This window comes from Loxodonta africana, chromosome 10, assembly GCF_030014295.1.
Source record: "Loxodonta africana isolate mLoxAfr1 chromosome 10, mLoxAfr1.hap2, whole genome shotgun sequence".
Classification (NCBI taxonomy): Eukaryota; Metazoa; Chordata; class Mammalia; order Proboscidea; family Elephantidae; genus Loxodonta; species Loxodonta africana.
Genome location: NC_087351.1, coordinates 15,117,503 through 15,145,160, shown reverse-complemented (window position 1 = coordinate 15,145,160; position 27,658 = coordinate 15,117,503). Strand labels below are relative to the sequence as shown.

General features: G+C 55.9%; 2 protein-coding genes across 4 annotated transcripts; one reads left to right on the top strand and one right to left on the bottom strand.

Annotated features, from left to right (window-relative positions):
* Nucleotides 1-1,260: 1,260 nt before the first annotated feature.
* Nucleotides 1,261-3,685, bottom strand: LOC135232559 (basic proline-rich protein-like). Its single transcript, XM_064291962.1, has 5 exons — nucleotides 3,677-3,685; nucleotides 2,678-3,585; nucleotides 1,898-2,580; nucleotides 1,416-1,526; nucleotides 1,261-1,316 (listed from the first exon to the last, which is right to left on the bottom strand). The coding sequence occupies exons 1-5, from the start codon at nucleotides 3,683-3,685 to the stop codon at nucleotides 1,261-1,263; spliced, it is 1,767 nt and encodes a 588-aa protein (XP_064148032.1).
* BAHD1 (bromo adjacent homology domain containing 1) lies at nucleotides 2,315-26,742 on the top strand. Of its 3 annotated transcripts, none has more exons than XM_064292189.1 (7): nucleotides 2,315-2,429; nucleotides 18,171-19,613; nucleotides 21,242-21,621; nucleotides 22,559-22,718; nucleotides 23,182-23,258; nucleotides 24,024-24,124; nucleotides 24,473-26,742. In XM_064292189.1, exons 2-7 carry the CDS (start codon nucleotides 18,185-18,187, stop codon nucleotides 24,660-24,662), a joined length of 2,337 nt encoding a protein of 778 aa, XP_064148259.1. In that variant the 5' UTR covers nucleotides 2,315-2,429; nucleotides 18,171-18,184; the 3' UTR covers nucleotides 24,663-26,742. The 3 variants fall into 3 exon arrangements, with proteins under 3 accessions (XP_064148259.1, XP_064148260.1, XP_064148258.1); XM_064292190.1 differs by having other exon boundaries at nucleotides 21,239-21,621; nucleotides 24,033-24,124; XM_064292188.1 differs by having other exon boundaries at nucleotides 21,239-21,621.
* The last annotated feature ends 916 nt before the right edge of the window (nucleotides 26,743-27,658 follow it).

The following is a 27,658-nucleotide window of genomic DNA, read 5'->3' as shown; positions in this document are numbered from 1 at the left end:
TGAAGCAGCTGCCAAGGTCAGCACAGACAGAGCTGCTGACAGGAGCCCTGTCCCCTCTCCTGCCAGCCTGGTAGGATGGCGGGGCTACTGCTGTTGTTACTCCCTACAACTTATCTCCAGTGAGGGCTGGGGGACCAGGGGGCTAATGGACAGACTGGAAAGGAAGAGGGGGTTTTTGTGAAGTGGAAGGGGGGTAGGGCTGGCCTGGTGTGGGGGCAGCTTCTGAGAATCTTTGTCCTGGGAGGTTCAGGGAAGGGAAAAACCATTTTGGTCCTACTTTGATAGGTTTAGGGGATTTCGCTTTCCCTAAGGGTGGGAGGTGAGAGAAGTTAGGGGCACTTGTCCTAGGAGAACCTAACCCTTGGAGAAATGTGTCAAGGTCTTGGTCAGAGCTTTTAGCTTCCATTCATACACTTCCTTGCTGGGTGGACCCCTACTTTGGTGTGGCCCCTTTGACAGCTTTGGAGGCAGATGGGGAACAGTTTTTGGGGTTTAATTCCCAACCATAGTGGCCAGCAGCTCTGATTCCCTTCAAGGCTGCCTGGGTAAGTGCTTGAGTCTCAAGGTCCAGGAAGAAAGGCTGGGCACTGTGTGCAGTGCTGGAGACCCTGAGGAGGGACCCCTCAGCGGCGCTCCCAGGCTGGGTGTCTTCTGCCCGTCTAGGTGGGCTCGGCACACTGGGCGTTTTCTCTCTGCCCAAGGCACTCCTGGGCCCAGCCCCTCCCTGGGCTGCTCTCAGCGCTCCGGTGACTTGACACTACCCTTTCTGCTGCTGCTCCTTTTACCTCCCAAAGCTCCCCTCCCCCGCCTGAATTGGGAATGAGGCTTTGTTCAGGGGTGGACTCAGCATTTCTCAAGAACCTACTAAGTGCACATCCAGTGCTTGTTCAAGTGAAGCCCTATGCGGGCACTGGCACTACAAAGGTGCCCAAGGCAGAACCCTTTCCCGCACCTCACAGGGACTCTTCCCCCCCACCCCCCGCCCCGGTGTGACCTAAGCCTGCCGTGCCCACCCACCCCGCTGACCCCGCGAACGTGCTCGGGCTTGGAAAAGCACGTCTGTGGGTGTGAGAGACGGAGCCACAGCATTCGATGACGAGGGGGAAGCCAGGTGAGTGTCCACACTTGGTCCCGTTCTGGCTTGGGGACGCGAGGAGGGAGTCCAGCCGAGGCTGTCAGGCTGCTCGCCCCCTCCCCCTTCCCCCGGAGAGCTCTGATGATCCCCGCGGTGGTGGAAGAGGGTGTGTGGGTGTCAAGGACTCACAGACCAGGCTCTGCTGTCAGCTGGAAATGGATGAGGGTTCCGTACTCTGCTTCTGAGGAGGGTGAAGTAGGAGCTGGGGTGAGGGGTGGTAGGTGAAGGGAAGAAAAAGGAAAAAGAGATGCGGGTGAGGGGTTACCGAGCCAGGACCGACCTTGCTTGAAAGGGAAGGAGACGTGGCAGGCAGGGAAGTCGGAAAGATGAGGCAAGGGCGGGAGGGGCTTCTCGGCAGTCGGGGCCCTTTCGCTGGAGTCTGGGGCCCTTCCTGCAGGAAAAGGGGGTTGTCCACGCTGGATTTTCGGCTGGTCTTCCCGAAGCTTAGCCCTGGGGGCAGGAGACCCTGGTGAGGTTGGGGTGGTCCTCGGCCCGCAGTTTTCTCCAGGGAGTGTTAGGGAGGAGGGTAAGGGGCAAGAGGGATGTAGCAGGGTGACGGTCAGGGCGGGGGCGAGATAAGATTTCTCGGCGGGGGGGGGGAGGGTAGCAGCTGAGGGATTGGGGCTCCAGGGTCGGGTCACCATGGGATACGAGCTCAGGCCCTGGAGACGAAAAGAAAATCCAAGAAGCCAGCAAAGGAAATCAGTCCCCCACCACCCTTGGCACCGTACCCCTCCCCCCAAGCCCCACCACTCCCCGCACCGCCTCCCCCGGCCGCCTCGTGCTGCCCCCTGCGTTGGGACGACCGACCCACGGTTCTGATTGGTCGGAGACTGGGAGGGGGAGCCGAGGGCCGGATTGGCTGGCGGGGCCAGCGCAGGGCGGGGCGGCTGATTGGCGGAGCTGGCCGAGGGGCAGGCCGCTGATTGGCTGCGGACGAGGAAGCAGGAAGGAGGGCGGTGGAGGCTCCGCTCTCGGGGAGTTTGTGGGGGAACCGCGAGCGGCGTAGCGGATCCCGGAGCCCGGCCCCCGCCGCCCGCCCGTCCGGCTGCCTGCCCCGCCCGTCCAGCCCCCGTCGTCCGCCCGCCCCGGCCAGGCGCTCCCGCCCCTCCGACGGCCCCGCCCGGACGCGGCCCCCGCTCCGCCCGCCCGGCCCCGGCCCCCAGGAGGAGGCGCTGACGCAGCAGCGTGGAGCCCGGGAATTGAGCGCCCCCGGGGGGTTCCAGCCGCCGGATTCCAGCCCGGCCGGGGCCTTCGGGCGCCCAGAGCCGCGCCGTCCGCGCCGCCGGTCCCGGTGAGCTAGGGGCTGGGGTCGAGGGTGGGGGGGAGGGAGCGAGCAGGCGGGAGGGAGCGAGCGAGTGAGCAAGGGAGGCAGACGAGCGAAGGGGGAGAGGACCGACCGCCCGTCAGCGCGCCCCACCGAGCGCGCCGCGCCGCCGCCCCCGCTAGCCCGGGAAGGGACGGACGGACGGACGGACGACGCGAAGCAGGTGCGGCTGCCCGCTCGCACGCTCCGCCTCCCTCCCCCGGGTCCGGCGCCACGGTCCCGCCATCGGGGAGCTCGGCGCGCCTCGAGGTGACAGCCCCCGGGGGCCGCCCGCCTTGCAGGCCGGGGGCTGGGGGGGTGGCGGCTGCAGGGTGGCAGCTCGGCTGGGCGGCGGCGGCGCGGGCGTCCCGGGCCGCGGAGGGCGGGAGGACGCAGGTCGTTTCCCCGCTGCCGCGGAGCCGGCTCGCCTCCGAGTGTGCGGGCGACGAGGCCCCCTCCGCTCGCTCGCCCCCTCCCCCATCGCGCTCCCCGAGGCAAGGGGCCGCGGCCGGGGGCGGCGCCGCGGGATCGCCCGCTCGGGTGGGGGGCGCCCTCCCGCGCTGGGAGCTGGCAGGTTATTGCTGGATGGGGGGCAGGGGACGGGGGCCGCGCCGGGGCGGGGGGTAGTGTAGCCTGGACCTGATCGGGCTGGGAGGAAGGAGGCGCCGAAGACGGAAGGGGACCGGTTCGAGAAGCGGAGTGTGGGCCGCGGGAGGCCCGGCGGGGACCGTGCGGGGCGGCGGCCGAGTCCGAGGCGGGGCGGGGGGATCGAAGTTGTCAGACAGCCTCCAAGTGACAGCGGGACCCCGTGCTCGCGGCCCGGCCTGGTTCTGCCCTGCCGGCTTCGTCGCCTCTCCTCCGGGGCCGGGGGCCGGGTGAGGTCGGGCCCGAGGGGCCCACTCGGCAGTGAAGCGCCGGACAAAGGCGGCGCCGGAGCGGGCGCAGGTGGTGGCGTCCGGGAGGGGAGCCCGAGTTCGAGCCACCCACCCCGATGGGCGGGCGACCGGGCCCGGAGTCTGCCCCGGGGTCTGCGGGGGCCGGTGCGGCACTGGCTCACCGCGGTTCTGGAAAGACTGGGGTGGACACGGCCACCACGGCGTGTGGGTGTGGGCACGGTGGGTCCTGGCCGCTGGCAATGGGGCTGCTGGACTCAAAAAGGCGACAGTTTAGTTAGCCTCCAGGAATGAGGACTTTTCAGCAATCAGAGTATGCCTAGGACAGAGGTTTTTCCCCACCTGGGACATCCCCTAGTCTCCCATCATGGACAGTCTTAAAGAGTACAAAAGACTAGTTGTATGGGGTTCAGGAACACCCCTCAAATGTGCTCCGGCAATCTTTTCACAATTGCCTTATGTATTTTTCTTCAGTCAAAGAAGGTGTCCACTAGGGATATGAGAAGTTGAGTTTATAAATTCATACAGGAGTATAATGATTAAAAAAAAAAAAGTCCGGTTTTCTTCCTTTGTGTCACCTGAGAGACTTTTCTCTCTCCTCACTCCTACGTATTACACCAAAAAGGGTCCCAGAAGGACACCACTGCCCTTGGTCAGCTGGATGACATTTGGGAACCACTGCCTTAAGTTGTAGGTGCCTCTAACTCAACCAGTGGCCAGCTCTAAGATGGATGCTGTTTCCCCATTTGTGAAAAACCACTCAGAACTCCCTCGTGTGACCCCATATCTAATGCGAGAGTTGGGACCACAAAGATGGGAGGATTCAGGCTGTGGAGAATGTTGACTTTTACTGAGAATCGGGATTCGAGTCCCACCTGGTTGCTGTGGTTGGCTGTAATTCCACCCTGGGAAGGCTGCCTGTCAGCTTTGCAGAGGGGTAGTGTGGGCATGGAGTTAATCCATGGCCACCCCCCTCCCCAGGAGGGTCTAGACCCCAGCCTGGGTGGAGCTGAGGCTTGTGGGGAAGGGAGGTATTATCTCATGCAGGAGACTGAAGTTTGTTCGGAGAGAATTTAATTGTATGTCTAAGATGCAGAGAACTCAAGAATCCCAAGGCCCTGGTGCCTTCCGTGGGGTTACAAGGAATGTGCTTTCAGAGCGGTGACTTCTTTTGGTGGCAGTCAGGAGGTGGCCTGGTCCAGCCACTGGGAGTTGCGGAAACAGTCTTCTCTCTGACGGGCTCTTACCTACCAGGAGACTCGCGGCAGTCATAAGTGTTCAGGAGGGTTTGCTCTGGAGAATTGAGCTAGTGATAAATTTCTTTTTTATATCTCCCTGCCTCTGTTTCTTTCTTTCTCTTGCCCTGCTGCTCCCCATGTCAGGCCTGTGCTGTTACAGCCTCCCTTTCCTGCCTGCTTCCTTTGGCCCTTTTGATCCAGCCTGTACAGAGCTGCCAGATAATTCTTCCTAAAGCACCTCTTCTCCCATGCCACCCCCAGTGCAGAAACCTGCAGTGGCTCCCCTTTGCTTGAAAGGTAAACCCTCTTCAGTCTGGCCCTGGACCGTGTCGCCTGAGGCTCTCCCCCAAGCTGTGCCGGGCACATTTCTCTCTCTACATCTCATGAGGAGCCCCTTGCCTTCCTGTTCTCTCATTGAGTCCCATTTGTCTTTCAAGGCCCAGGTGGAGTACCTCCGTCCCTCAGGCTGCTCCAGGCCAGCGTCCTCATCTGGCTCTGAGACCCTGGATATTATAGCATGGCATTGTCTTCTGAGGGGTTTCGTAGGTTGGAAGTTTCTTAAGGACAGGAACAGTATGGGTTTTAAGCCCTTTTTTTGTGACTGTTCCAGAATACCTGGCATAGTACCGTGCACGTGGTTTTTGTTGAATGAATAAATGCAGTTGGCTGCAGATTTGGGGTGGGAACAGGGGAAGCCTTCCCTTCAGCGTCCTCAGAAATGTGCTGTTTGCAGTCCTTGGGGGTTTCCAACCTTTTCTTTCAAAGGCAGGTGGATAGGGCATGTTGGAGGTGGTTTAGCATGGGGACAAGTGAAGTTTAGCTGCTGTTGCTGATAACTCTGGCTGGTGAAGTCTGTCCTGTGGGTTACTCATGTGACACCATATAGACGTGAATTGGAAAAGCGCTGTAATCCTGTTTTCCTCCTACCCCACCAGGCTGTCCTCTCTACCCGACTTTGCTGCTCTTATGCAATTTTCCTAGTTGTCCATGCTAAATGAATCCATATGTTTTATCTTTTCTCAATCCGGGGTGTAAATGAGGGAGAAAACACAGTTGTGAGAATGAAAAAGACTGGCCTTGTGGATGGGAGTACTGGAGCTGGTGTTGTAGGAGGGTGTTTATGGGGGCATCGCTGATGTGGGAGGCACCAATCAGCCCCACACTGGACCCATCAGAAAGGAAAGCTAGGATGCCAGTGCTCTCGGAACTTCTATTTTTGCTCACCATCAACCCTGGACCATGGGGGAAATGGGAGACAGGACTGGTGACTGGTTTGCATCTAGACATTGAAAAAATAAATTCTGCATCCGTCCTGTTTCCCCCAAACCTCCCTTTTGTGCCCCAGTTTGATGATTAATGGACCAGCATTTCCCTTCTAAGCGGGAAGGCCACCCCTTGCAGTTGCCATGGCAATGCAGACCGCTCCCCTGTCAATTAAAAAAAATCCCTACTACTTCTCTTTTCCTTGCTTCTACTGTAGCAGGAGAGAAGGTACCTCAGAATGCATCTCTTGGGTTCTCTCCTCAGCCGCTCAAGCAGTTTTTGCTGCATATCCTAGAACACAGTCCTGCCTCTCTTTCTGGGAATTGCCTGAGTTTCATCACCCTGAGCGAGTTTTATCCTTCCTGGAGCCTGCAACCCTAGGAATATTTCTGTGAAGAAGCAGGGAAAATCCCTGTTTGTTTATTCATCCACAATGCAAATTAAAAGTAAGAAAGAACCGTTCTCTCTCTTTTCCTTTAGATTTAAAGAAAAAAAAAAATCTCCACACCTTGCCTGGTATTTAGAGGTATAAATGGGGAGCAGTTGACATCCGTAAAGAAAGTTTTAGTAAACCTGCAAGGAATTGTCCCAACGTCCCAACATATGTATTTCAAATTAGAGTTCTTTAGAGATTTTTATTTTATTTCTTTTTATTCTATAAAAATGATACGGGGGCATCTGACCTCCTCTAATTTCACAAGAGGGAAGGAGAATCAACCGTGCAAGGCTGAGTCCTATGAGGTGGAGGTCAAACATACCTCTCAACCTTTCTACCAATTCTGACACCATCTGTCCCTGCCATGACACTCTGTTTCTCTGCTGGGTTCAGTAATTCTTTGCAGTGGCCACACAAAACTCACAGACGATACTCACAATTATGTGGTTTATTAGGGAAGTAACAGGTTACAATTCAGGCTCAGGAATGACTCAGGATGGAGGTCTTAGATCAGACAGCTTTTCAGCCGTGCCCACAAGCAGCCCTCTCCGTCTGCCTCTTGGCCCCTTGGCCTTTTGGGCTGGCCTGGCCCAGCCTGTGCCCCACTGGGGAAGTGTTAAAAAGCTCTTTAGGTCCACCAGTAAATGCCAGGGGGCACCCCGCTTCACTGGTAAGCCTCAGCTCGAAGGGGCTCAGCTCTAGCTCTGTGGGTTGGCAAGCCTCGCTCCGCTGACAGGTTCCCAGAGGTTCTCAGCTTTTTTACCTTGTGGGCTGGAAGCCCACCGCACAGTCTCCTGCTGCTGCCAGTTCTGTGCTGTACCTGCTATCACTTCTTGCTATCTTGTACAGTCTCTGATGTTACAGCTCTCTCTCCCTGTCTCCTGAGTTTAAGGGGGTCTCAGCACAGGGACCCTGGGTCTGCTCCTGTCTCTTTTTCTTAATGATGGCGAGGTCTCCCGTTTCTGCCTCTGGGATGGCTCATTTTAAGCCTAGACCTAAACCACAAGCCTAGGGGTATGGCAAAACTGACCAATCCCCTCATTAGGGTTCCATATGCCTTATTTGCATGGTGCCACTCCCACAAGGGTACCATACACCTTATTTACATTATTAGTAAGCTGTCTAATCCCCTTAGTGGGCCACAGTACCTTATTTGCATAGTGCCACCCAATCATTTGTTGGGAGTTACAAGACCATGGCGAGAAAGGCCATATAGAAGTAATCCATCACACCACACGTTCCTCGCTACTTCTCTGTCATAGCATCCAAGAGGACGTGTGTGTTTTCATTTTATCTGTACTTATTCATCTTGGCCTTGCTCAGGCAACATCGGGCCTCAGCACCCTGTTGCAAGGTGAGTCATTAAGGAGAGGGAAAAAGTCTTAAGGAAAAAAAGTCTCTGTAGTTGAGAAGTAGCCTGTGTTGACTGCCAGCTGAAGCTGCCTGGTTTATGGAGCATTATATGAACAGCCCCGACATTAAAGGGCCTCCTTTTTGTGAATGGGTTGTGAAGAATGTAAATAAAGCAGCATCTCTCAATGGGAAAGCATTTTACATACGCAGTACTACCCCAGCCCAAGTATTTATGGGAATTCGCTAGCATAGTCTGGCAAGGCGCACTTCCTTTGTGAACTTGCCATTGTGCTGGGGACTCAAGGCCTTTGGAGGGACAAGGAGAGTGTGCTTTGGTTCTGAAGGCGGCCCCAGCGCTCCCACTCTGCAGGTCCCCAAGGCCTCCTCATGGCTGAAAGTGCCTGTTAACCCTGAAAAAACGACAGAGCTCATGCCGATTACAAGCACATGCTCCTGACACTTGGGGCCCTGGGATTCTACGGCTTCTGACCCCTTGGGCTGAACTGCCCAGACCTCCCCAGGACAGGGGACAGGGAGGTCCTGGATGATGAAATCCTGCCTGGTTTTATGGAAGGCACCTAACTAGAGTAAAATGGCCTGGTTTGAATTTCAGCTCCTTTATGTTTCCCCTGCCCACCTCCTGGTACTGCCACTAATGAGCAGTAAAATGGCTAAAAGGCAGGAGGAGGAAGAGCAGCGGCAGTGGCAGAGAGGCTACAGACGGCCTGCTCAGGGCCAGCTAGGCCCGACTGGTGCCCTGGCCCCCACCAGCAGGTCCACACCAGCGGCCCAGGGGTTCCGACGAGGGCATCGGTGTATCAGCCCTAGGACACTGGATCTGAAGCCAGGGAACCAGAGGACTGTGGGTTTGGTGAGCAGGCCACAGGGTGGGGTGATGTCCAGGACTTTGTGTAGTGTCCTGGGGAGGGTTTCATCCAGACCTCATTTTCCCGTTTACCTGCCTCAGCGTCCCCCACGGAAAAGATAACATTGTCCCTGAGGTCTTCTGTCGGCCCTGACCCATCGGCAAGAATAGGTGTTCATCTCTCAGCCCCACTGAGATTTGAATTGGGAACTTATTTTCAAGGCACCGTGACCAAGTTGCTTGAATTAAAAACCGACAAGTGACTTTTCTTAGTTAACGGAATCAGTGCCAAGAACTTGGGTCTAAATCATTATCCTTCTGTCAGTTCCTCTTCCACTGGCTTTGGGGAGAAGAGATACTTAGATCCCCATCTTCAGTTAGGGAGGTGGGACCTGGTGTCTTCCATCTTTCATGAGTCCAGGGATCTCAGCTGGAACGGTGCTGACTGCTCCTATTTTCCTTCCATTTCCAGTACCTTTTCGGGCCTGTCTTTTTTTTTTTCACCTTGAATGCAGCAATTCCACTTTCCTGCCGGCAGAGGAGAGGGCTGGCCCGCACTTAGGCCCTTCTCCAGCGGCAGCTATCTGTCTCAAATGTTTGGGAAAAATTTGGTTTGGTGACACTTGAAGGTTAACCACATTCTCATTTGGCCAGGTGGTTTAAAGGCGAATTATTAGTTTTTGAAGAGTCTTTGTAGAAATCCCGGGAAAGATATTAGGGTGCTGTTTGATGCCAGCAAGTCCTGACAAGTAGGCCAGAAGGGAAGCTGGAGTCACTTTTCCACCACAGCGGGGGTCAGTGAGTCCCTCCTCAGTGGTGAGGTGTGTCCCCTGCTTTCTGCCTGGAAGGGGCTCACAAAGTTTGTACTGAACGCAGAAAATAATTAGAAAAATGATGAAATGACTATAAGAGACGGTCTTCAGAGAAAATAATTTGGATTTGTTTAGCCCAAAGAGGTAGCCAAAGGGCAGTTAACATGTCTCCGTATTGTATGATGGGTATTTAGAGTGTGATAACCAGTGTTCAGTCTTCATCGTAGTCCAGGCTGAAGGAAAAGGGTTTCATCTGAGGCGAGAGACATGGTTAGATTCACGGGGGATGTTTTTAGATGCCTTTTCTAGACTGACTGTAAAATCTGGGCAAAATGTGTCTCTGAAGTACTATCCCCTCACTTCTTTTCAGGGTATAAAAAGGGCTTGTTTCAAAAGTGCATGTCAGAGTTTATGGGCAACTTTGAGCAAACTTTTCTGTCAAAACAATTTTTTTAATTATATTTATGTTCCCTGGCCATCCCTTGGATGCTTTTAACCCAACATTTAATTGGAGTATCTTCAATTCCTTTGTGGTGAAAAATCAAGAAAAACTAATAATATGTTATAATGCCAGTAATTAAAACAACACTGAAAAACAAAATTGAATGTGAAAGTTGATCTTGACTGTTGGTCTGTGATCCAGCAGCTGTCCTCTGAGGCCCTCGATGGAGGCAGTGTGTTGCAGTGGGAAAGTGTGGGCTTTGGGACAGACACCTGGACGGCCCCACCTCCTTCACCAGCAGCAGCATTGTGGTTATGTACTTTTACGTCTTGGTACCTCTGTTTTGTTTTTGTTAGAAAGAGAAGATGATAAGTGCCTTATAGGGTTGTTGCGAGGAAAAATGAGATAGTGAATGTCATGTGCTTAGGGTGGTACTGGGTGCACAGTGAGTGCTTGGCAAACATTAGCCATCCTATTACAACGGAACCTCTGCAGTTCAAGAATTCCCTACCACACACGCTTAGGGGCTTGGAGGCTGATAATGGTAAGGCTGGTTTTTTGTTACTGATTCTCCTTTAACATCTTTGACATTCTTTATCTTGATACAAGTATGCCTCTCATACCAGACTCACTTGCTTAATGGTTTGAAGAGAACAAGTGGAATGGGAGAAATATCCTCCTGAGGTAGCTGGGCAGGTAGGGAGGGAGATAAAAGAGGATGATAGTCAAAGTGAGTTGTGTTGTGTAAAGAAGAGAGATTTCCGGAAGTAATCCCATTAAACTGTGGATTAAATTGAAGAGGCATGGTAGAATCCTGGGGATGGGGGAGAGTTTGGGGATCAGAGAATATCTTGTCCGGAGCTCCAGGTGGTGCCCTCAGCCTAGAGTAGGAATGTTATTTTGCATGGGACAGGTGGGCAGCCAGATCTTTAGTCATTCAACAAACTCTTATGAAGGTCTGTGAATTCGTGGTAAGGGATTTAGCAGTAAGGAAGGTAGATCCCGCCTGTTCCTACAGAGTTGGCACCCTAAAGGAGGGGCACGAATCACTCAGTTAAGTGTGAGATATTCAGGTTGGATGCTCGTACTTTGGTAGGATCTGCCTTGCAGTTCTGTTCCTGCTAGTAGGAAAGCCTGGTCTTGGGTTCGTTCCTCATGGATGACTTTCAGGAGGCTGGTGCTCTGTGGGGGAGGCAGAGGGCAGACCTCCCGCCTTGGTCTGGCTGGCCAGTTTCTTCTGTTTAGGACTGGAGATAGCACCTCCAGTCTTAGTAGACAATCTTAGAAATCTAAGTTGCTGGTTACTGGAGTGGCCTGGTGATTGAAACAGCACATATCCTTTGCCACCCCTGGGCAGGTACCTGGAGCAGGCTGGTGAGCTTATGTTGTCTTTTTTGAGGCATTGTGCATCAGTAGCCTGAAGTTTTCTCTATTCTTGTTGTATTTCTCCCACGTTGTTAGCTGCCGGGAGCAGATAGGTTTTGCCTTCAGGAGTACATTTGCTTCTGACCCAGCCTGGGCAGTGTGGAGTCTGGGTGGAAGGGTCTGAGGAAGCCTTAGCCAGGAGTCCTCTTGCCCCCCAGCCTGGAGTAATCCAGGGTCCATCCTCCCAACCTGGAGCCAACAGGGGTGAAGCTGGGAAAGGTGCACTTGTCTTGTGCCTCAAGGCTGCAGCTTTTGTCTGTTGCCCCTTCCTGAGTCCAGATGTTGAAGCTGTTCCCAAAGGCACTCAGAGCTGGAATGAGTGAAGCCTCCTTGGCGTCAGCTCCTTAAGCGCCCTGTCGCAGCTCCTGTCCTGCTGAGTGTCTGTCCTTCCTTCTGTCTCCTGACTAGCTCAAGTTCCAATTCATTAGTCCTTTTTTTTTTTTTTTTTTTTGCATTTTTCTTCAGAGCTTAGCCTGGTACTTGACAAGCAGGGGAAAGGGGAAAAGAATGAGCTTATATTGAGCACCCCCTGTATACTCGCACTCTGCTAGGCACTTTATACGCGTACTTAGTTGATTTAATCCTCGCAACAACCTTGCTGTGTAGACAAGGAAACAAAGCCCGGAGAAGTTCACGCCATTTACTCAAGCCCACTTAGGGTTAGCAGTGGCTTCCAGCCTGTGATGGGCCCTCCTCCTAGAGGAGGGTTGCGGTGGGGCAGCAAGTGTTGGCTCAGTGGGCGGGCAAAGGCCATTTAAGGTACCGTGCCTGGGAATGCCCCAAAGGGCAGCCAGTGCCTTGGCTTAGCTGGGCAGGCGCCTGCAGATCCAGGTCTGCCTTGGACACACAGGGGCTGTGCTCTGTAGCGCCATGTACCTTTAAAGAAAGGCTTTGAAAACTAGTTTTGCATTGCGTTTGATTACCTCCTGATTTTTCAGGTTAGTTTCTTAAAGCAGAGCACTGTTCTATGACTAAATACGGTGCTCTCTGCCCAGTACCCTGCCCCAGGGTCGTGTGTGTGCGTGCGTGCGTGCATGTGTGTGTGTGTTGGCATCTTTTAACCATATGAGAAGGAGATTCCATCAGCTCTACTTTCACTGTATTTCTGCATTTCTAATATAACATGAAATGTGGGGGTCGGGGGGGCTTCTGCTTTATAGTCTAAGTTAAAATTCCCTTCCTCTCCTTGGGGATTTGTGTTCCTTTACAGTCTCAGGAAGTGGGGTGTGTGCTGGAGGTTCAGGACACTTTGGTGAAGCCCGCCCTGGGCCGATGTCTCTGAGCCTCTCCTGCTCAGGTGGCTCAAAGTGGAAAGGAATAGTCAAAGATGGAATCTGAGGTTAAAAGCTCAGGCTGCCAACCCAAAGTTCAGCAGTTCATATCCACCAGCCGCTCCCTGGAAACCCCACGGGCAGTTCTACCCTGCCCTGTAGGGTCGCTATGAATTGAAATCGACTTGATGGCACTGGGTTGGGTTTTGGTTTTTTGGGACCTGGTTGTGGGGCTGGGCCGGTCAATGCATCGGACCCTATGTGCATCGAGTGTGGGCCTTCCTGCGGGGCTGCGGGGCTGCTCCTACCTCTTTGGCTCCCAGGAGTCCCCACTGTGAAGTGTGATGAGCAGGTGGGTAGTCTGGCCCACCATAGATAGGCTTGGTGCCTCCGGGGGGCGGTCTGGCTCCTCATATGGCTGTAGACCTGAGGGCAGCCTGTAAAACAAGCCTGTGTCCAGACGGGTCAGGCCCGGTCCCTTTGGTTGTGTGGCGTGCTTCCTGCCCAGGTGTTTCTAGTTCCCAGCCTGACTGCACAGTGACTTGAGTGCCCCAGCAAGCGAGGCTGGATGGGCAGCGCTGTCTTCACGGGCACTGCCGCAGCTTTGGGCTCCATGCTGCCGGAGCCGAGACCCCTGCTCTGTGGATGCCTGGACCGAAAAAGTAGTCAGACGGCAGGAACCGGCCGAAAGCACGCGCTCTGACCCCATCCTCTGGGTCTAGCCTCGCCCTCCACGCCTGAGGAGCTCGCCTCTCATGGTAGAGTTGGGTGTTGCTCAGCAGCGGCGGTGACAGCGGCAGCATGAAGCTGTTGCCCAGGCTCTGTCGGGATGCGGTTTCTGCCCCTGCCCTCTCACTGAGCTGTGAACTGAGTCCCCTACAACTCACCCCCACTGGACCCTGCAAGAAGGAGCCCTGGTGGTGCAGTGGCTAAGCGCTAGGCTGCTAACCGAAAGAAAGGTCAATGGTTTGAACCCTCTGGCAGCTCCTTGAGAGAAAGATGTGGCAGTCTGCTTCCGTAAAGATTTCAGCCTTGGAAACCCTGTGGGGCATTTCTCCCCTGCCCTGTAGGGTGGTTATGAGTCAGAATCTGCTTGACGGCAGTGGGTATGGGGTATGATATGGACCTCGAAAGGGAAAAGGAGCAGCGCCTCTATATTTCCCAGGGTTGCCACGCCGGGTTTTCACAGGAAGAGTAGCAGAGCAGAGTTCAGGTGCAGGCTGGGTTTTCAGATTTCTCGGGCCCTGGGAGGAAGCAGGCTTCCCAGCTGATGCCTGCTCTGGGCTCCTGCTGTGGGGGAACGCCCAGGCCAAGGCTGCTGCCCCCTCTGTCCCTGAGCCTAGAGGTGAGACATTTGCCTGTCTCCTTCCACTCCTGGCTGGGCTTTTGCACAGGGTCCCTGTAAGCCTCACAGCCACTCTTAGGTAATGTTCATTTTCTATGGGGAACCTGAGGTTCAGAGAAGTTGCTCCTCAGAGGCAGAGCTGACGTTTAAGTCCAGATTTGCCAGGCTTAAAGCCTTTGTTCTTTCCGCTTTACCAGCTCTCGGCAATTCAGGAGATACTAGCTGTGGCTTTACCTGGCTGTACTGTAGGAATTGCAGCAGCTGCACCTGTTCTACCATGAGGTGACATCAACTAGATTTGTACGAGAGGGAGTCCACTGCTGTGCTCTTGCTGCTTTTTTTCTCTGATGGAAAATTCAAGAAACTCAGAGTTTGAAAAGTGTTGTTTCTTTTCAGGGGGTTTTATGCTAAGAGATATTGCAGAGGAGGGCACTGCTTTACTCAGTGCCAGTTCTGTGGCTTTAGCTGTAATTGGAGGGAGGTGGCTCGGGGCAAGGCCCTTCCTGGCCTCCACCTGGTCTGCGTCTACCTAAGAACTCCCATTGAAAACCATCCTGAATTCCTGAAAAGGAAAACTTAAGGTGCAGTGGGTGAGAGAAGCTTCAGGAAGAGCAGTGGGCAGAGCCCTGAGTCCTGAAACCCCAGTGTGGGAGTGAGGGGCGTGGCCTAGAGCTAGGCAGTAGAGTAGGCAAAGTAGTAGCCCAGGCTGAGGGCCTCTTCCTGCCCCAGGACAGCATCTGCTGTGGGAATGACCTGGGCGTCACCTGCCGTCCCAGGCCCCTACCGTTGCTTTCCCCGTGCTGCTCCAGTCCTCTGACCCTCCCTGCAGGCTTGAAGCCTCTTGGGGATGGGAGGGCAAGAAACTGGTCATCTCTCCTTTTCTGCCTCTGTGAAGGTAGCACTTCCCAGCCCTGGGCAGGCTAGGGGCTGCACTGAGAGCAGACCCCCACTATGACACTCCAGCTGGGCCTGGATCTTGGCTTTCCCTATTTCCCTCCTTGGTTTTTAGACCCTAGCACACCTAGGGCCTGAAATGTTCTGCTTGATGTCTTTTGAGTACACTTGTGGGGATTTTGGACTCAACCTGTGGTTCACTGGGTCTTTGGCCTGGAGGCCCACCAGCTGGCCACTGTCCTTCAGGGCAGCTGGGTGATGGCTGTTCAGAGCTGGGGACAATCAGACTAGTTTTCTTCAGTGAGACCTGGCTTGACTCTGTCTAGGCAAGCAGTAGTGTGTCCTGGGGTGTCCCTCCTAGGAACTTTCTCCCTAAGGGGGCCTGGACTGCTCGTGCTGGGAGGACAAGGCTTCCCAAAGAGGAGGAGGAGGGCAGTGCTGAGGGAACCCAGATGTGGCAGTGGTAGAAAGTTCCTGGTTTAGCTTGTGTATAAGTGGGAGGAACAGCAGGAGGAAAGCCTACTGCTTTCCTGGGACCTTCTTCCCCTGCCTGGCTAGGCCACCCCTGCAGGTTGAGGGGCCCTGGCAGGCTGGGAGCCCCCTCCAACCAGCCCCACCCCGGGGAGAGCTGCTGTGGGGGTTCTCACGCTTAGGCCTTCAAAGCCTGACTCACACCCTCAGGTTGCGCAGTCTGGAGTGCCACCAGAGGCAGGCAGTGAGACCCTGGCCTCTCCTCGAGGACTGCCAGTGACGTGGTGCCTGAGGCACCACATGAAGGCTGGGGGTGGTTTTGCATTGTGCCTCTGCTGGCCCTGGGTTTTTAGCAGGTGACTGGGTTTGGCAGACTAAAGGAAGCTAGCAAGAGGTTCTTCAGCTGGATTCAGAAGTGTGACTCGCACCCTGTGATTTAGAGGCTTCCAGGATCATCCACCCCATGTGTTTCCCTGAGGGACCGGACGGCTAGATGAGAGGTTGAAGAGCAGAATATTCTTCAGGGAACACGTTTCCAGGTTCTGAGGACAAGCTCCTGAAAGTGGAATGTGTGTCGTCAAGGCACCGACTCCCTTCCTGACTTCTTCCTGCTTAGACCTTGTGTATGTGGAGAGAGAAAGGCTTTGAGTGAGGGCAGGTTTCCCAGGATCCTGGGATGGTCTAATACTAAGCTTTTAGGGTGGTGGGCTTGCCCCTCCTGCTAAGAGCTCCTTCATAGCCCAGCCTGCAGTGACCTCCCCATGTGCACGCTTTCCTGTCTCCCCTCCTTGCTCCGCAGTTGGTATCCATGTCCTCGGAGGCCACACGCCCAGGTGACCTCAGCCTTGGGCCCCAGTCATTCCCAGGCCCGGCTCCTCTGGTAATATGGGCCCTGTTGAGGGCTTAGGCCCAGCTCGGCTTTGTGGGCTACATACTCCTTTTCCCGGCCCAGGCCGTCTTAGGGTGGGGGAGGGCTGGACCTCAGCTTCCCTAGGAAAAAACAGATGTGCTGCTGCTCCTGCTCCTGGTCCTGCTCCTGCTCGTTGCCTGCTCCTCAGCCTCAGATACTGGGATGTGTTGGAGAGTAGGAAAGGAGGCATTACTCACCGAGCAAACAGGGAGGTGCCGTCACCCAGTTTAGAAGTAGGAAAGGTCTTAGGGAGCCTAGCAGAATGCTGGGATTTTTTAGGAGCCCTCCGTATGCGCCTTGGGAATGAATGGATTTGTCTTCTGTGACTCTGTGTCTTGCCTGAGGCCCAGTATCTGGGCAGTGACAGGTCCCCGCATGCACGTGGCCAGAGCAGCACCTGGCACACTGCCTCCCCGTTACAGTTTTCTGTGTCCTTTCTCAGGGGTGTGGGGCGCCCACGCTGCCTTCAGCCTGGTTTTCTGAGGATGCTTTCTCAATTAGTGCAGCATGTCCCAGGAGAGAAGGTGCCGGGTGACCCCTGCTGCTGGCCCAAGGCCAGAGGAGCTAGCTGGGAAGGGCTTGGGAATCCCTGGGAGCCCTTGGCTTGGGACTTTCAGGGTTAAATTCCAGCCCAGCAGGGGTTGCTCCCAGCTCCTGGAGTGGAGCTGGTGTGAAAAAACAATAGCAGTGGGGAAATTCAGTTGAAAAGCCAGGCCAGCTGGGTTGGGAGGGTCACAGGGTGCCTGGTGAGGGGCAGAGCCTGTCTGGCACCTTCCTTGGCTCCTGAGGTTGGCCACAGGAGGACTAGAAGATGGAGAGTGAAGACACGAGATGGGGAACCTGCTGGCTGGGATATGGAGGAGGCCATGTTCATCTGTTGAGGACATGTGCTTTGAGTTGGGAAATAGGTAGGGAGTAAACAGCTGAGTAGTCTGACCACTGAATTCCCTGGGCCCTGTGGTCCCTCATTGCCTTGGCCGAGTCAGCTTTCAGTGCACTGCCAGCCCTGGCTGACCTCTCCCTCAGGACCCGGGCCCAGGCTGCCCATGTGTGTCGAGGGGTGCTGAGCTGAATAAAAAGTTTGGGGATGAAGTCTGGTTGTGGACATTTTCGGTCAGTGGGTCTGGGCTCTAGGTTTCCTGCAACTCTCCCCACCTCCCCCGTTTTACCCACTGCCTGGCATCTTGCCTACTCGGGGGAGACCTTAGGAGCCAGGCAGGGCCAACAAGGCAGCCCCATCGGCCCTGCGTTAGCTTTTCTCCTTGATACTTCTCCTGATTCATTGTGGCTGGCGGGAGCTTAAAACTGTACTGCAGGTCCATCATGCAGTCCTATGGGTCTCCTAACCTTCAGGAGAATGCTGGTCCCAGCCTACCTGACACCCCTTCTCCAGGCACTACACTTCCTGGGCTATCCGTCCTGGAATCTGAACCCAGGCTGGTCTGGCTCCTAGGCCGGCTGAAACTGCCCCTGGGCCAGGCCTTCGGCTTCGTGGGCTTTCGAGGCAGGACCCAGCTTAGTGCTGCCAGGCAGGGAGTTCTCAGCGGATGGACATGCCCTCCTCCACATCCCAGCCAGCAGATTCCCCATCTCGTGTCCTCACTCTCCATCTTCTCGTCCTCCTGAGGCCAACCTCAGGAGCCCCAAGTTGAAGAAGGGTTGGTAATACTTTGACAATGCTTTTAGAAGCATAGATGGGCCCCTCCACCCCAGAATCTCAACCTGGCTTGGCGTCTTCAGGGCCTCCTCCTGCCCTGCGAGAGCGTCTAGTAGAAGAAGGGAATAGAGAGAACAGAGTTTTGCCACCAGCTCTTTCTGTGCTCCGACCGTGGGTTCTGCAGTGGTGTGTGGCTGTCCAGCAGCTCAGTTCAGAGAAGGACCCTAGGCTGAAAGGCGGGTGAGGGGGACTAGTCCTTGTGCAGCTGTTGAGAGCTGAGCCCACTAGGCCTTCACACTTTGGAAGAGGGGTCCGGGGAAAGCCAGGCTGGGAACAAGCTGGGAAGGGGTGGAGGTAGGCCAGGTGGGACTGGAGGGCAGCAGTGGGGAGAAGGCAGGTGGAACAGGCTGAGGGATACGGGGGATCCACTCATTGCCTGCTTTCTGTTCTGCAGGTTGGAGATACTCCATGACACACACTCGGAGGAAGTCCCTTCCCATGCTGAGTTCTGGCCCCACTGGCCGCCAGGAGCCCCTGCCAATGGAAGGCAGCAATATGGAGCAGACGGCGGAGGGCATGGAGCCAGGCGTGCCCGAGAGCCCTGGGCACCTCACAGGGCGCCGCAAGAACTACCCACTGCGTAAACGCCCGTTGGTCCCTGAGAAACCCAAGGCCTGCAAAGTGCTGCTGACCCGCCTGGAGAGTGTGGCTGGTCCACGGAGTGCAGATGAGGCTGACGAGTTGCCCCCTGACCTGCCCAAGCCCCCCAGCCCAGCTCCATCCAGTGAGGACCCTGGCCTTGCCCAGCCCCGCAAGCGGCGCCTGGCCTCCCTCAACGCTGAGGCCCTAAATAACCTACTGCTGGAGCGGGAGGACACCAGCAGCCTGGCGGGAACCCGCCGCAGTAGAGGGGGAGACCCCAGCCGCAGCCGGGACCGTGACCGGGCCACTGGGGGCTGGTCCTCCTCCAAGAAGCGGCCCCGGCTGGGGGATCTTGGAGGAGGAAGTCGGGACTTGTCCCCAGAGCCAGCACCGGATGAAGGTGCCCGTCGGGATGGTGACCCAGCTCCCAAGAGACTGGCCAGCCTGAATGCAGCCGCCTTCCTGAAGTTGAGCCAGGAGCGAGAGGTTCCCCTGCGCCCTCCTCGTGCCTACCCAGAAACAGACGGGCGTGCCACTGAGTCAGCGGCACCCAAGGTCCTGCGGCCAAAGTGGGCCAAGGTCAATGGCAAGAACTATCCCAAAGCCCGTCAGGGGTCTGGCTCTGGGGAGGCTACAGGCCCACCTGGCTGGCAAGGACACCCTGAGGGACCGTGGCCATCTGCCACCCCTGATGGGCCATCTGTCCAGCCACCATACCAGCCTCTGAGCAAGGCCCTGGAGAGCCCCTTGGGGCTGCGTCCCCGTCTGCCCCTACTGATGGGCGGGCAGGCAGCCCTGAAGCCAGAGCCTGGGCGTCCAGGCGAGGAGTCACCTGCTCCCAAGCAGGAACTGCACCAGCCCTCTTTCCCTGCACCCCAGTTGTCCCCCCTGCCGATGCCTGGCAACCCCGCCGATTACAGTGGCCTGTGTGGTGGACCTGAGCTCACTGCACTAGGTAGCTTCTACCTATATTGTACCCAAGACGGGCTGCAGTGTGGGGGCTGCTCCCCCTGCCCCATGCTGCCTGAGGGCAAGGTGTCTCCAGTGGCTGCACCTAATGAGGGGCTTCTCGTGGCCCCAAGCTCAGTGCTTGCAGGCACCCCTTTCCAGCACCCTCCCTGGGGCTCCTCTCGATACTGCTCTAGCGGGGACACTGGAGCAAATGGATACAGCCTCTGTGGAGTGTTGCCCCTGTCCCTCACCCATGTTGGCACTACCTGTGGCGGCTGTCCCTACAAAATGCCTTTTGCAGCAGGTAAGCCTTCCTGGGGTGTGGGATGTGCCTAGGAGTCTGAGACATGGTGTCCCAGGAGGGTGGGCATGGCTTGGGGCAGGAGCTCTTTGGGGTCTAGCATGGGAGGTAGGGGACTCTGAGAGGAAGAATGCCCCTGCTCTGCCCAGGCTGTTTCTGGAAATTTCTTGGCCCAGCAGTGAGGTGGCACTGTGGTGGTGCCAGGAGCTGGAAGGACCTTTCCTGTCTCCCCATTCGAATATTCATTCTTAGACTCTGAGTAGCAAGTTAAATAATGGAATTAGGACATTTTACCAAGTTGTTCCCATGTTGTTCCCTTTACCCACCTTGAGCAAAGCTAGAATTTCTTACTTCCCTGGGACCCAGAGCATATGCATGCTAGCCAAGTTGAGCATTCATGGGTAGGGTGGTGGTCACCAGTCCCCAGTAGACCGTGTCAGCTGCAGTGAGGCAGCTTCACCTTGGCCTGACAGGTTTTGAGAGTAGTGCCCAGACTTGGCATCACCTTACTAGGGGTGGGTAGCTTTGGTGTCTACCTTTCTAACGAGACCCAGACACCCCTGAGAGGCTTGTGCCTTAGCTGATGAGACACCCGATAATCATCTCTTTTACCCCAGTATCCTCACCTGCTCCACTAGGCACCCTCCCTGGCTCCTGGGTGGAGACGAGGTAACCAGAGCCACTCTGGCCAGAGTGGTCAGCAAGTCTGTCTGCTGCTGGGGAGGTAAGGGGCTGGGCCTTCCCAGGGCCCTCCCCTACCCCTACACTTTCTTGTAGGGGTCTATAAAACAACTTTATAGACCGGCTGGCTCTGGCTAGACTGGTTGTTTCAGGTTCTGGTATGAGTTGGAGCTCTGAGAAATGAGAACAGCCTTCTTCTTGGGCTTTTCCTTCTTTTGTACCACTCCCCAGGTCTAGACACCTAACCTGTGGGACGCAGGACCTTACCGCTCACCCTGATGATAATGGCACTACTAAACACTTTGTACCAGGCACTGCTTTAAGCACTCTGCTAACGGGAGGTGTTGTGCCATGTGATTGTGCACAGACTCTGCAGCCAGACTGCCTGGGGTGAAATCTTAGTTCTCCCACTTCCTTAGCCATGTGACCTTGGTCATGTGACCCTAGCCGTGTGACCTGTAAAATGGGGTAATGGTGGTACCTATCTCACAGGGCTGTTGTAAGGATGAAATGTGTTAATACGTTGATAAGAAAACACCTAGTAAACACTATGATGTTTGCAGCTACTACTTAAATTGCAAGGCTCTAAGGGGTAAAGTGAATTCCCTGAAGTCACCCACTAGTAGTAGGTGGCAGGTCTGGGATTCATATGCCAGGCTGTCTGACTTGAGAACCCCTGTTCTTAAGCACTGTGGAAGCCTTTAGGGAAGTTTCTGTCAGAGCTAAAAAAGCTGTTCCCACTACTACCCCATCTTTCGGGCTGGAAGGGGAGACGGGTATGTCTATGTGCCCATCTCCAAGGCCAGGGAATACCCCCAACCCCACTGGCCGCTTTGGTGGCCCTTAGGTTCACATTTAGATGACAGGAGCAGGCTCTGGAAGCAGGTGGGCGAGGGCTTACCGTTTGTCCTTTCCTGCCCTGCCTGACCCACTCTCTCCTTTCCCAGAAGGCTGCAGGTCCCTGGGCCAGCTGGAGTTTCCTCTCCTGGAAGCTGGCCACCCAGCCTCACCTGCTCACCCCCTCTTGGGGTGCCCTGTGCCCAGTGTGCCACCTGCAGCAGAGCCTGTCCCCCATCTTCAGACACCCACCTCGGAGCCCCAGACAGTAGCCCGCGCGTGCCCTCAGAGCGCCAAGCCTCCCAGCGGTTCCAAGTCTGGCCTGCGCACAGGTTCTGGCTGCAGACACACCGTGAGGAGCAAGACTGCCCGCAGGCCCAGCCACCCCAAGCAGTCACGCGTCCAGCGCCCACGTCCACGCCGCCGCCGCCGCCGCCGCACTAATGGCTGGGTGCCCGTTGGGGCAGCCTGTGAGAAGGCTGTCTATGTTTTGGTGAGTGCTAGCCCTTAGCTGTGGGGTGGGGGAAGGTGGCAGCGGGACATGGGGCCTGCAGTGATGTGGGTCCCAGGAACCCCTGACCCAAGCTACTCTGGGGGTGACGAAGGACATCCAACTCACGTGTACCCCAGGAACCAGTCATGCTGGCCCGGCCTGCACCCCTACCCCTACTGATGCTGTACTAGTATGCCCTGGGGAGATTGGGGTGCACAGATAGTGACTACCATCTCTATCACTGACTCTTGGGGCTGCCATCTGAGAAGTCTGCACCTCTCTGCTCACTTTCCCACTTCCATCCTTGATTAGAAAACGGAGGGCTCTGGTGAGAGCTTTTTAAACAGGATGTATAGGGGAGGAGAAGGGCTAGTGATACGGGACCGTCTGGGATGTGAGAAGAACGTCAGGAAAACACGTGGGTCACTCGGTAGGCATCAGGACCGAGCTCAGCACTTCGCGTGCACCATCTGCTTTAATCCTGGCCACTTTCCTTGGAGGTGGGTGCCCCAGGGTCTTATAATTATCCTCGTTTTCCAGATGAGGAAACAGGGACCTAGCAGTAGGTCAAGTAATGGTGGTTTAAGAGTTCAAAGGCAGACTGTCCCACTAGGGAGCCTGAGCACCTCTCCAGTGCCGGGGACCTGGAGTGAGCAGGCTGGCAGTCGGGTGTGGCAGTCCAGAGCTCAGCCCCAGAAGGTCTAGGCTGCTTTCCAGCCATGAGGATTCCCTACACCCGTCCTTTCTTTTGAAAGCCAGGCTTTGGGGAGAAGGGTCTAGCAAGCATGCAAACTGTTTTTGCAGTTTCCTGTCCTTAGTGGCTTAACCACCTTGGGAAAGTGCAGAGAGGGCGTCATTCCCTTCCTCCACCCCACTGTCCCTTCTCACTGCCAGTGTGGCCCCTCGAGCCTATTTGTGTCTTTGGCTCATTGCCCAGGATGAACCGGAACCAGCCATCCGAAAGAGCTACCAGGCAGTGGAGCGGCATGGAGAGATGATCCGAGTCCGGGACACTGTCCTTCTCAAGTCAGGCCCGCGAAAGACATCCACTCCTTATGTGGCCAAGATCTCTGCCCTCTGGGAGAACCCTGAATCAGGTACCCCTCCCTCAGGCTGGGGAGCCCAGGGATGGCCACCTTCTCTAGGACAATAGGCCCCAGATCTGCCCCTGCCTGGGTTTGACCTGGCATGAGTCTCCCCACGTTCTTGACACAGAGTCAGCCTTCCACTCAGCTGGGGTCTGTAAGCTGCCGAGGGCTGTGGACAACATTGTGGCTCGGGTTGGATTAGCTCCTTAACCTTTCCAGCCACCAAGGTCTGGGCACCTGTCCCCCCAACTCACCTGTCAGCTCCTTCTCCCCCTGTGCCCAACACCATTCCAGGCCACCAAACGCCAGGCTTAGTCTGGAGCGGGGGAGACGGGCAACTGGAGCCAGAGGGATTGGCTTGGGCCTTGAGGTTAGATCAGCCTCCAGGGCAGGCGGCCAGCCTGCCTGCCTGCCTGCCTGAGTAACTCTGGGGTTGCCAGCTCAAGCCATGACCACTCTGTTGTCCCCCCAGGAGAGCTGATGATGAGCCTCCTGTGGTATTACAGACCCGAGCACTTACAGGGAGGCCGCAGTCCCAGCATGCACGAGGTGAGCTCCCTGGCACGTGGATTGGGAAGGGTCGGGATGGGAGAGGGCAGTGGGAGTCGGAGGGCAAGGTTGCGGCATGGGTTGGGGGGCAGCTGTGAGCATTCAGGCCCCTGAGCTTATCTCCTTGGAGAAGGGCCTGGGGTTTAGCCTTTTTTCCCAGGTTCCTCAGGTTGCCCCAACACTGTCCCAATTCATTTCAAAGGGAACAGTGATCTTTGTTTAAAAGAGGAGCAGAAAAGGAGCCCTTGAGGGCAGGAAGTACCAGAATGGGAGCAAAATATGTCCCTCTGGTGACAGGGAAGGGGAAGTGGAGCTTTGGCCCTGTCTGCGGTGTGGGGGAGGGGAGAAAAGACTCCTCCTAAGGCCCCCAGGCTCTCCACCCAGGTGTGTAGGAGAGGTGACCGTCTGGGGTGTACACCCTCAGCTCACCTTTTACTTTGTTTTCCCAGCTAGGCCTTTCCATCTAGTAGGGAAGCTGGGAACAATTCCTTTCTCCTCCCCTGGGCTGGGGGTGCGGGCTGGGAGGCGGGTGACAGTCAGGGACTGGGGCAGGTGGCCCCTCCGAGGTAGGACAGGGCCAGGAGGAATGCCTTGGGGCTGTGGCTGGGCAGCACTACGCCACATTTCCAGGGAAGTTCCCCAGCCTCACTAGCTGAAGTTATACCTCAGGTCAGGAGCCCCAGCAGAAGGGTTAATGCCTGCCTGGCTCCTGGAGTTAGGGGCTTTCCAACCTTCATAACCCATCTGCTCCCGTCTCCCCTTGAGCCTTTGCAGAATGAAGTCTTTGCATCTCGACATCAGGACCAGAACAGTGTGGCCTGCATTGAGGAGAAGTGCTACGTGCTGACCTTTGCCGAGTACTGCAGGTGCGTAGTGCCTAAGCCCCGGAACTTTATGCCTCACAGCCTGCCAGTACCATTTGAGTTTTATTTTTAGAAGAAAAGTACTGTCGCCCCACCGAGGTAGGGTGGTTGGGGCAGAGGGTTGGGGTGCAGTGGTGGTCCAGCGCGGCTCTTGGAGCAAAGCTAGGGGACGTGGCAGGTGGTTGGGAGGGAGGCCTGGGCAGGGCTGGTGTTCCAGTGACAGAAGATGGACTGACAGTTGGCAGAGTGGGCAGAGCCCCAGGACAGGGATGGGGGCAGGACAGGGCGGGGAGGGCTCAGTGTTCCTGCAGAGGTGGCTGTGGCAAAGACACGACCTGTGTGTCACTGCAGATTCTGTGCCATGGCCAAGCGCCGAGGCGAGGGCCTCCCCAGCCGGAAGACAGCACTGGTGCCCCCCTCCGCGGACTACTCCACCCCACCACACCGCACGGTGCCCGAGGACACGGACCCTGAGCTGGTGTTTCTTTGCCGCCATGTCTATGACTTCCGCCATGGCCGCATCCTCAAGAACCCCCAGTAGCCTCCTCATGCCCAGGCTGGGGCTGCCCACGAGCGAGTGGGGCTCGGGGCAGGGGCACTGCTTGAAGCACAGCACTTGGTTAAGGGGCCACAGGGGTCTGAGGTTGCTGGCCTGTGGTTCTCTTGCGGGGGTGGGGGGAGGGCAGGGGCCCCTACAGGTTTTGGGTCCCATGGGGAGGGGAGGGGAGGCCAGGGTATAATAAAAGCATCAGGGCTCTCAGCTTGGCCCAGGGTACCTCTCGGGTCCCCTGGTTGGAGACCCCTGAAGAAGCAGTCTTCTCCAAGGCTGGGCCAAGCCTGAGGGGCATGGGGTCCTGGTGGGGGGAAGCAAGGTCCTTCAGGAATCAGGCCCAGTAGACCCCTCTGCAGCCTCCCCTCAGGTCCCTTCAAGGGGGAGTGGGAGCCAGCTTTACCTCACCCACTGTGACCTGCTGCTTCCCCTTCAACCTGGGACCAGGCCCTCTGGGACTCTAGCACAGCTCTGAGCTTGTTCCTTTGAGTGATAGAGAGCCATAGTCTGGCCTCCAGAGCATTGATTTCCTCTTCTGGGCTTGGGCCTTTCCCTGACTTTCCTCCCTTGCTCCTGCAGCAGTGCCTGGTGCTGGGACAAGTTGACCAGGCTATCGTAGTCATGGGTGTGGCCATTTGTCAGGGTTAGCTTCCTGTCTACCTCCCGGGAGGGCCACCCAGCAGGTCTGGCTTCCCAGAGGTTACCTGATCAACATGGGGCCTGTCATGTCTGGGAGGTCAGATGGGTGCTGGGAGGTGGTAGGGGCAGGGGGCAAGGAAAATTGCTACCTGATTTGAAGACTTTTCCTCTTGCCTTACACTTCGAGGTTCTAGAAACCTCCTGCAGAACTTCACACATGACTCTTCAAGCCACACCCACCTGAAATCAAACCAAAGGAGCGCTGTGGCTCCCTTTGCCCTGCCACTCCATACCCTAGTCTTCTGTAGATTGCACTAATTTACATCCCAGCGAGAATCAACACTGTATCAGTCCACAGACCTGCTGAGCTGCAGCCACTCACTCTAGGAGCTTTTCTGTTTGTTCCTGCTCCCCAGGGGCCCTGTTCTCACCTCATACTGCTCCCCAGAATAGATTAGAAGTCTCAGCCCCCTGCCATCCTTGCCTGGGTGTGGCCCTGGGGCTCCTTGTGAGGGGGCAGGAGAGGCCTAGTTATTTCCTATTTGTACCAAAGAGGAGCATGGTTGGGAGAGGGAGTCAGTGCAGGTGGCTTGGGCCTGGTCACTGGGAACCTGCTAGCTGAGCACTTCCACGGGGCACACCTCTGGGGGCAGGAGCCCAGGAAGGCAACACTGGGCCCTGCTCCCCTGGGGAGGAGCCCACGGAGGCCCAGCAGGCTGAGGAGGTAGCACTGGGTGAGGACAGACAGTGGGGGGCTGGAGAAGGAGGTGGAAGTGAATCTTGAGGGCACCCGAGCCACCCCCAGGCCCTGTGCTGTCCACGAAAAGACAGGCTGCTCTTGATTGGTCCACCGGGCTTGGGTGAGGCCTGGAGGCTTCAGTGGTGAATTTACGCTTGGGAAGCCCAGTCCGAAACCTGAAGGGGCGGGGGGGACTTGGGTCCCCTGTATTGAGTAAGCTGTTTGGAGGAAAGGATCAGTCTGGGAAGGTGGGGCCGTAAGAGAGGTTGGCAAAGTGGCAGTGGGGGCCCTGGAGACCCAGCCTAGGAGCCTGCTCATTCCCAGGGTGCCAGCCCTTGAAGCCAAGGAACCTGGCCTGTCCCAGCAGGAGAGGACATCCAGGCCCCTTCCAGGAGGCACAGTCTGCTGCCCAGAAATTAGATGCTTTGAAATCTCTTAGATGTGGAAATATTTTTTTCGAACCTGAAAATGCAGCTGGTAGAATATCAATGGAAACATAATCCATGTAAAATATATTTTAGTTGATATTTTGTAAAATGCACTTTTTGTGTGTGTCGACCCTGGTTTCCCAGATCTGTATTTCAGTGTTTACAAGGGGGGGAGGACCTTTCCTCACCCGCCTTTTGACAGAGATTAGAAGTACTTCTTTAAGAAAAAAATAAATTTGAGAAATTGTATTGATTTAGAAAAGGATCATTCCCTGTGTATCCTGTCATCTTTGGTGTGGGGCGTAGAGGGACTCACTACTTTTTATTTTGGGAACCCCATTTAATCCTTGCAACGCAGGGGCTTGCTAAGGCTAGTAAGCAAAGACGGAAGAGAGAGCAAAAAGGTGGGCGAGGAGAGGAGACAGACGGAATGGGGATTTGGAGTTGACTTCTTGGCATTCTGATGGCCAGAGCCACCTGCCTGGGCATGTGTTAAAAAATTCTTGGGCTGCCAGCTCTCATCCGGCCAGGGACCTGGGAACTAGTACCCGGGTAGGTGTTTGGCGAAGATGCCACCTCATCACCTTGGGTCATGCCTTTGGAAATGAGCCAATAGAAACTGCCCTAGGACCTTGATATCTTGCAACCAGCGTGCATTTCTTGCTGAGGGAATGAAGGCCAAGTCATATGGGTTTGACTTTCTGGGACCCTGGCTCAGCCCCAGCCCTAGCCCTCAGTGTCAGCTGTGCTGACAGTGGGCAGCTCTAAGGCCATGTGGGTTCCTAGGAGGTAGAGCATGGCCACCTAGCTCTCTTCCACATTTTGGTAAGGACATCTGGGTGTGGGGCAGGTACCATTTCCATAGAGGCTGTTGGTGGCACGGACACCACCAGTGGACGGTGCTATAGCACTGCCCGTTGATGTCCACAAGGGTCCTATGAGATGGGTGCTCTCCTATCCTTGTTTTACAGTTTGGAAACTGGTGTGGAGATGAGTACCTTGCCCAAGGACTCCCCCAGAATAAGTGGATATTCTGTACTTAGGCTGACTCACTCTGACTGTTAATGCAGGAAACCGCCCTCTTAACAGAGAAGTGAGCATATGTGGCCAAATTATCAGAAACTTTTAAAGGTCTTTCCTCTCCTGGCATAAAAGTGTTATTAGTGCTGTCAGGTCAGTTC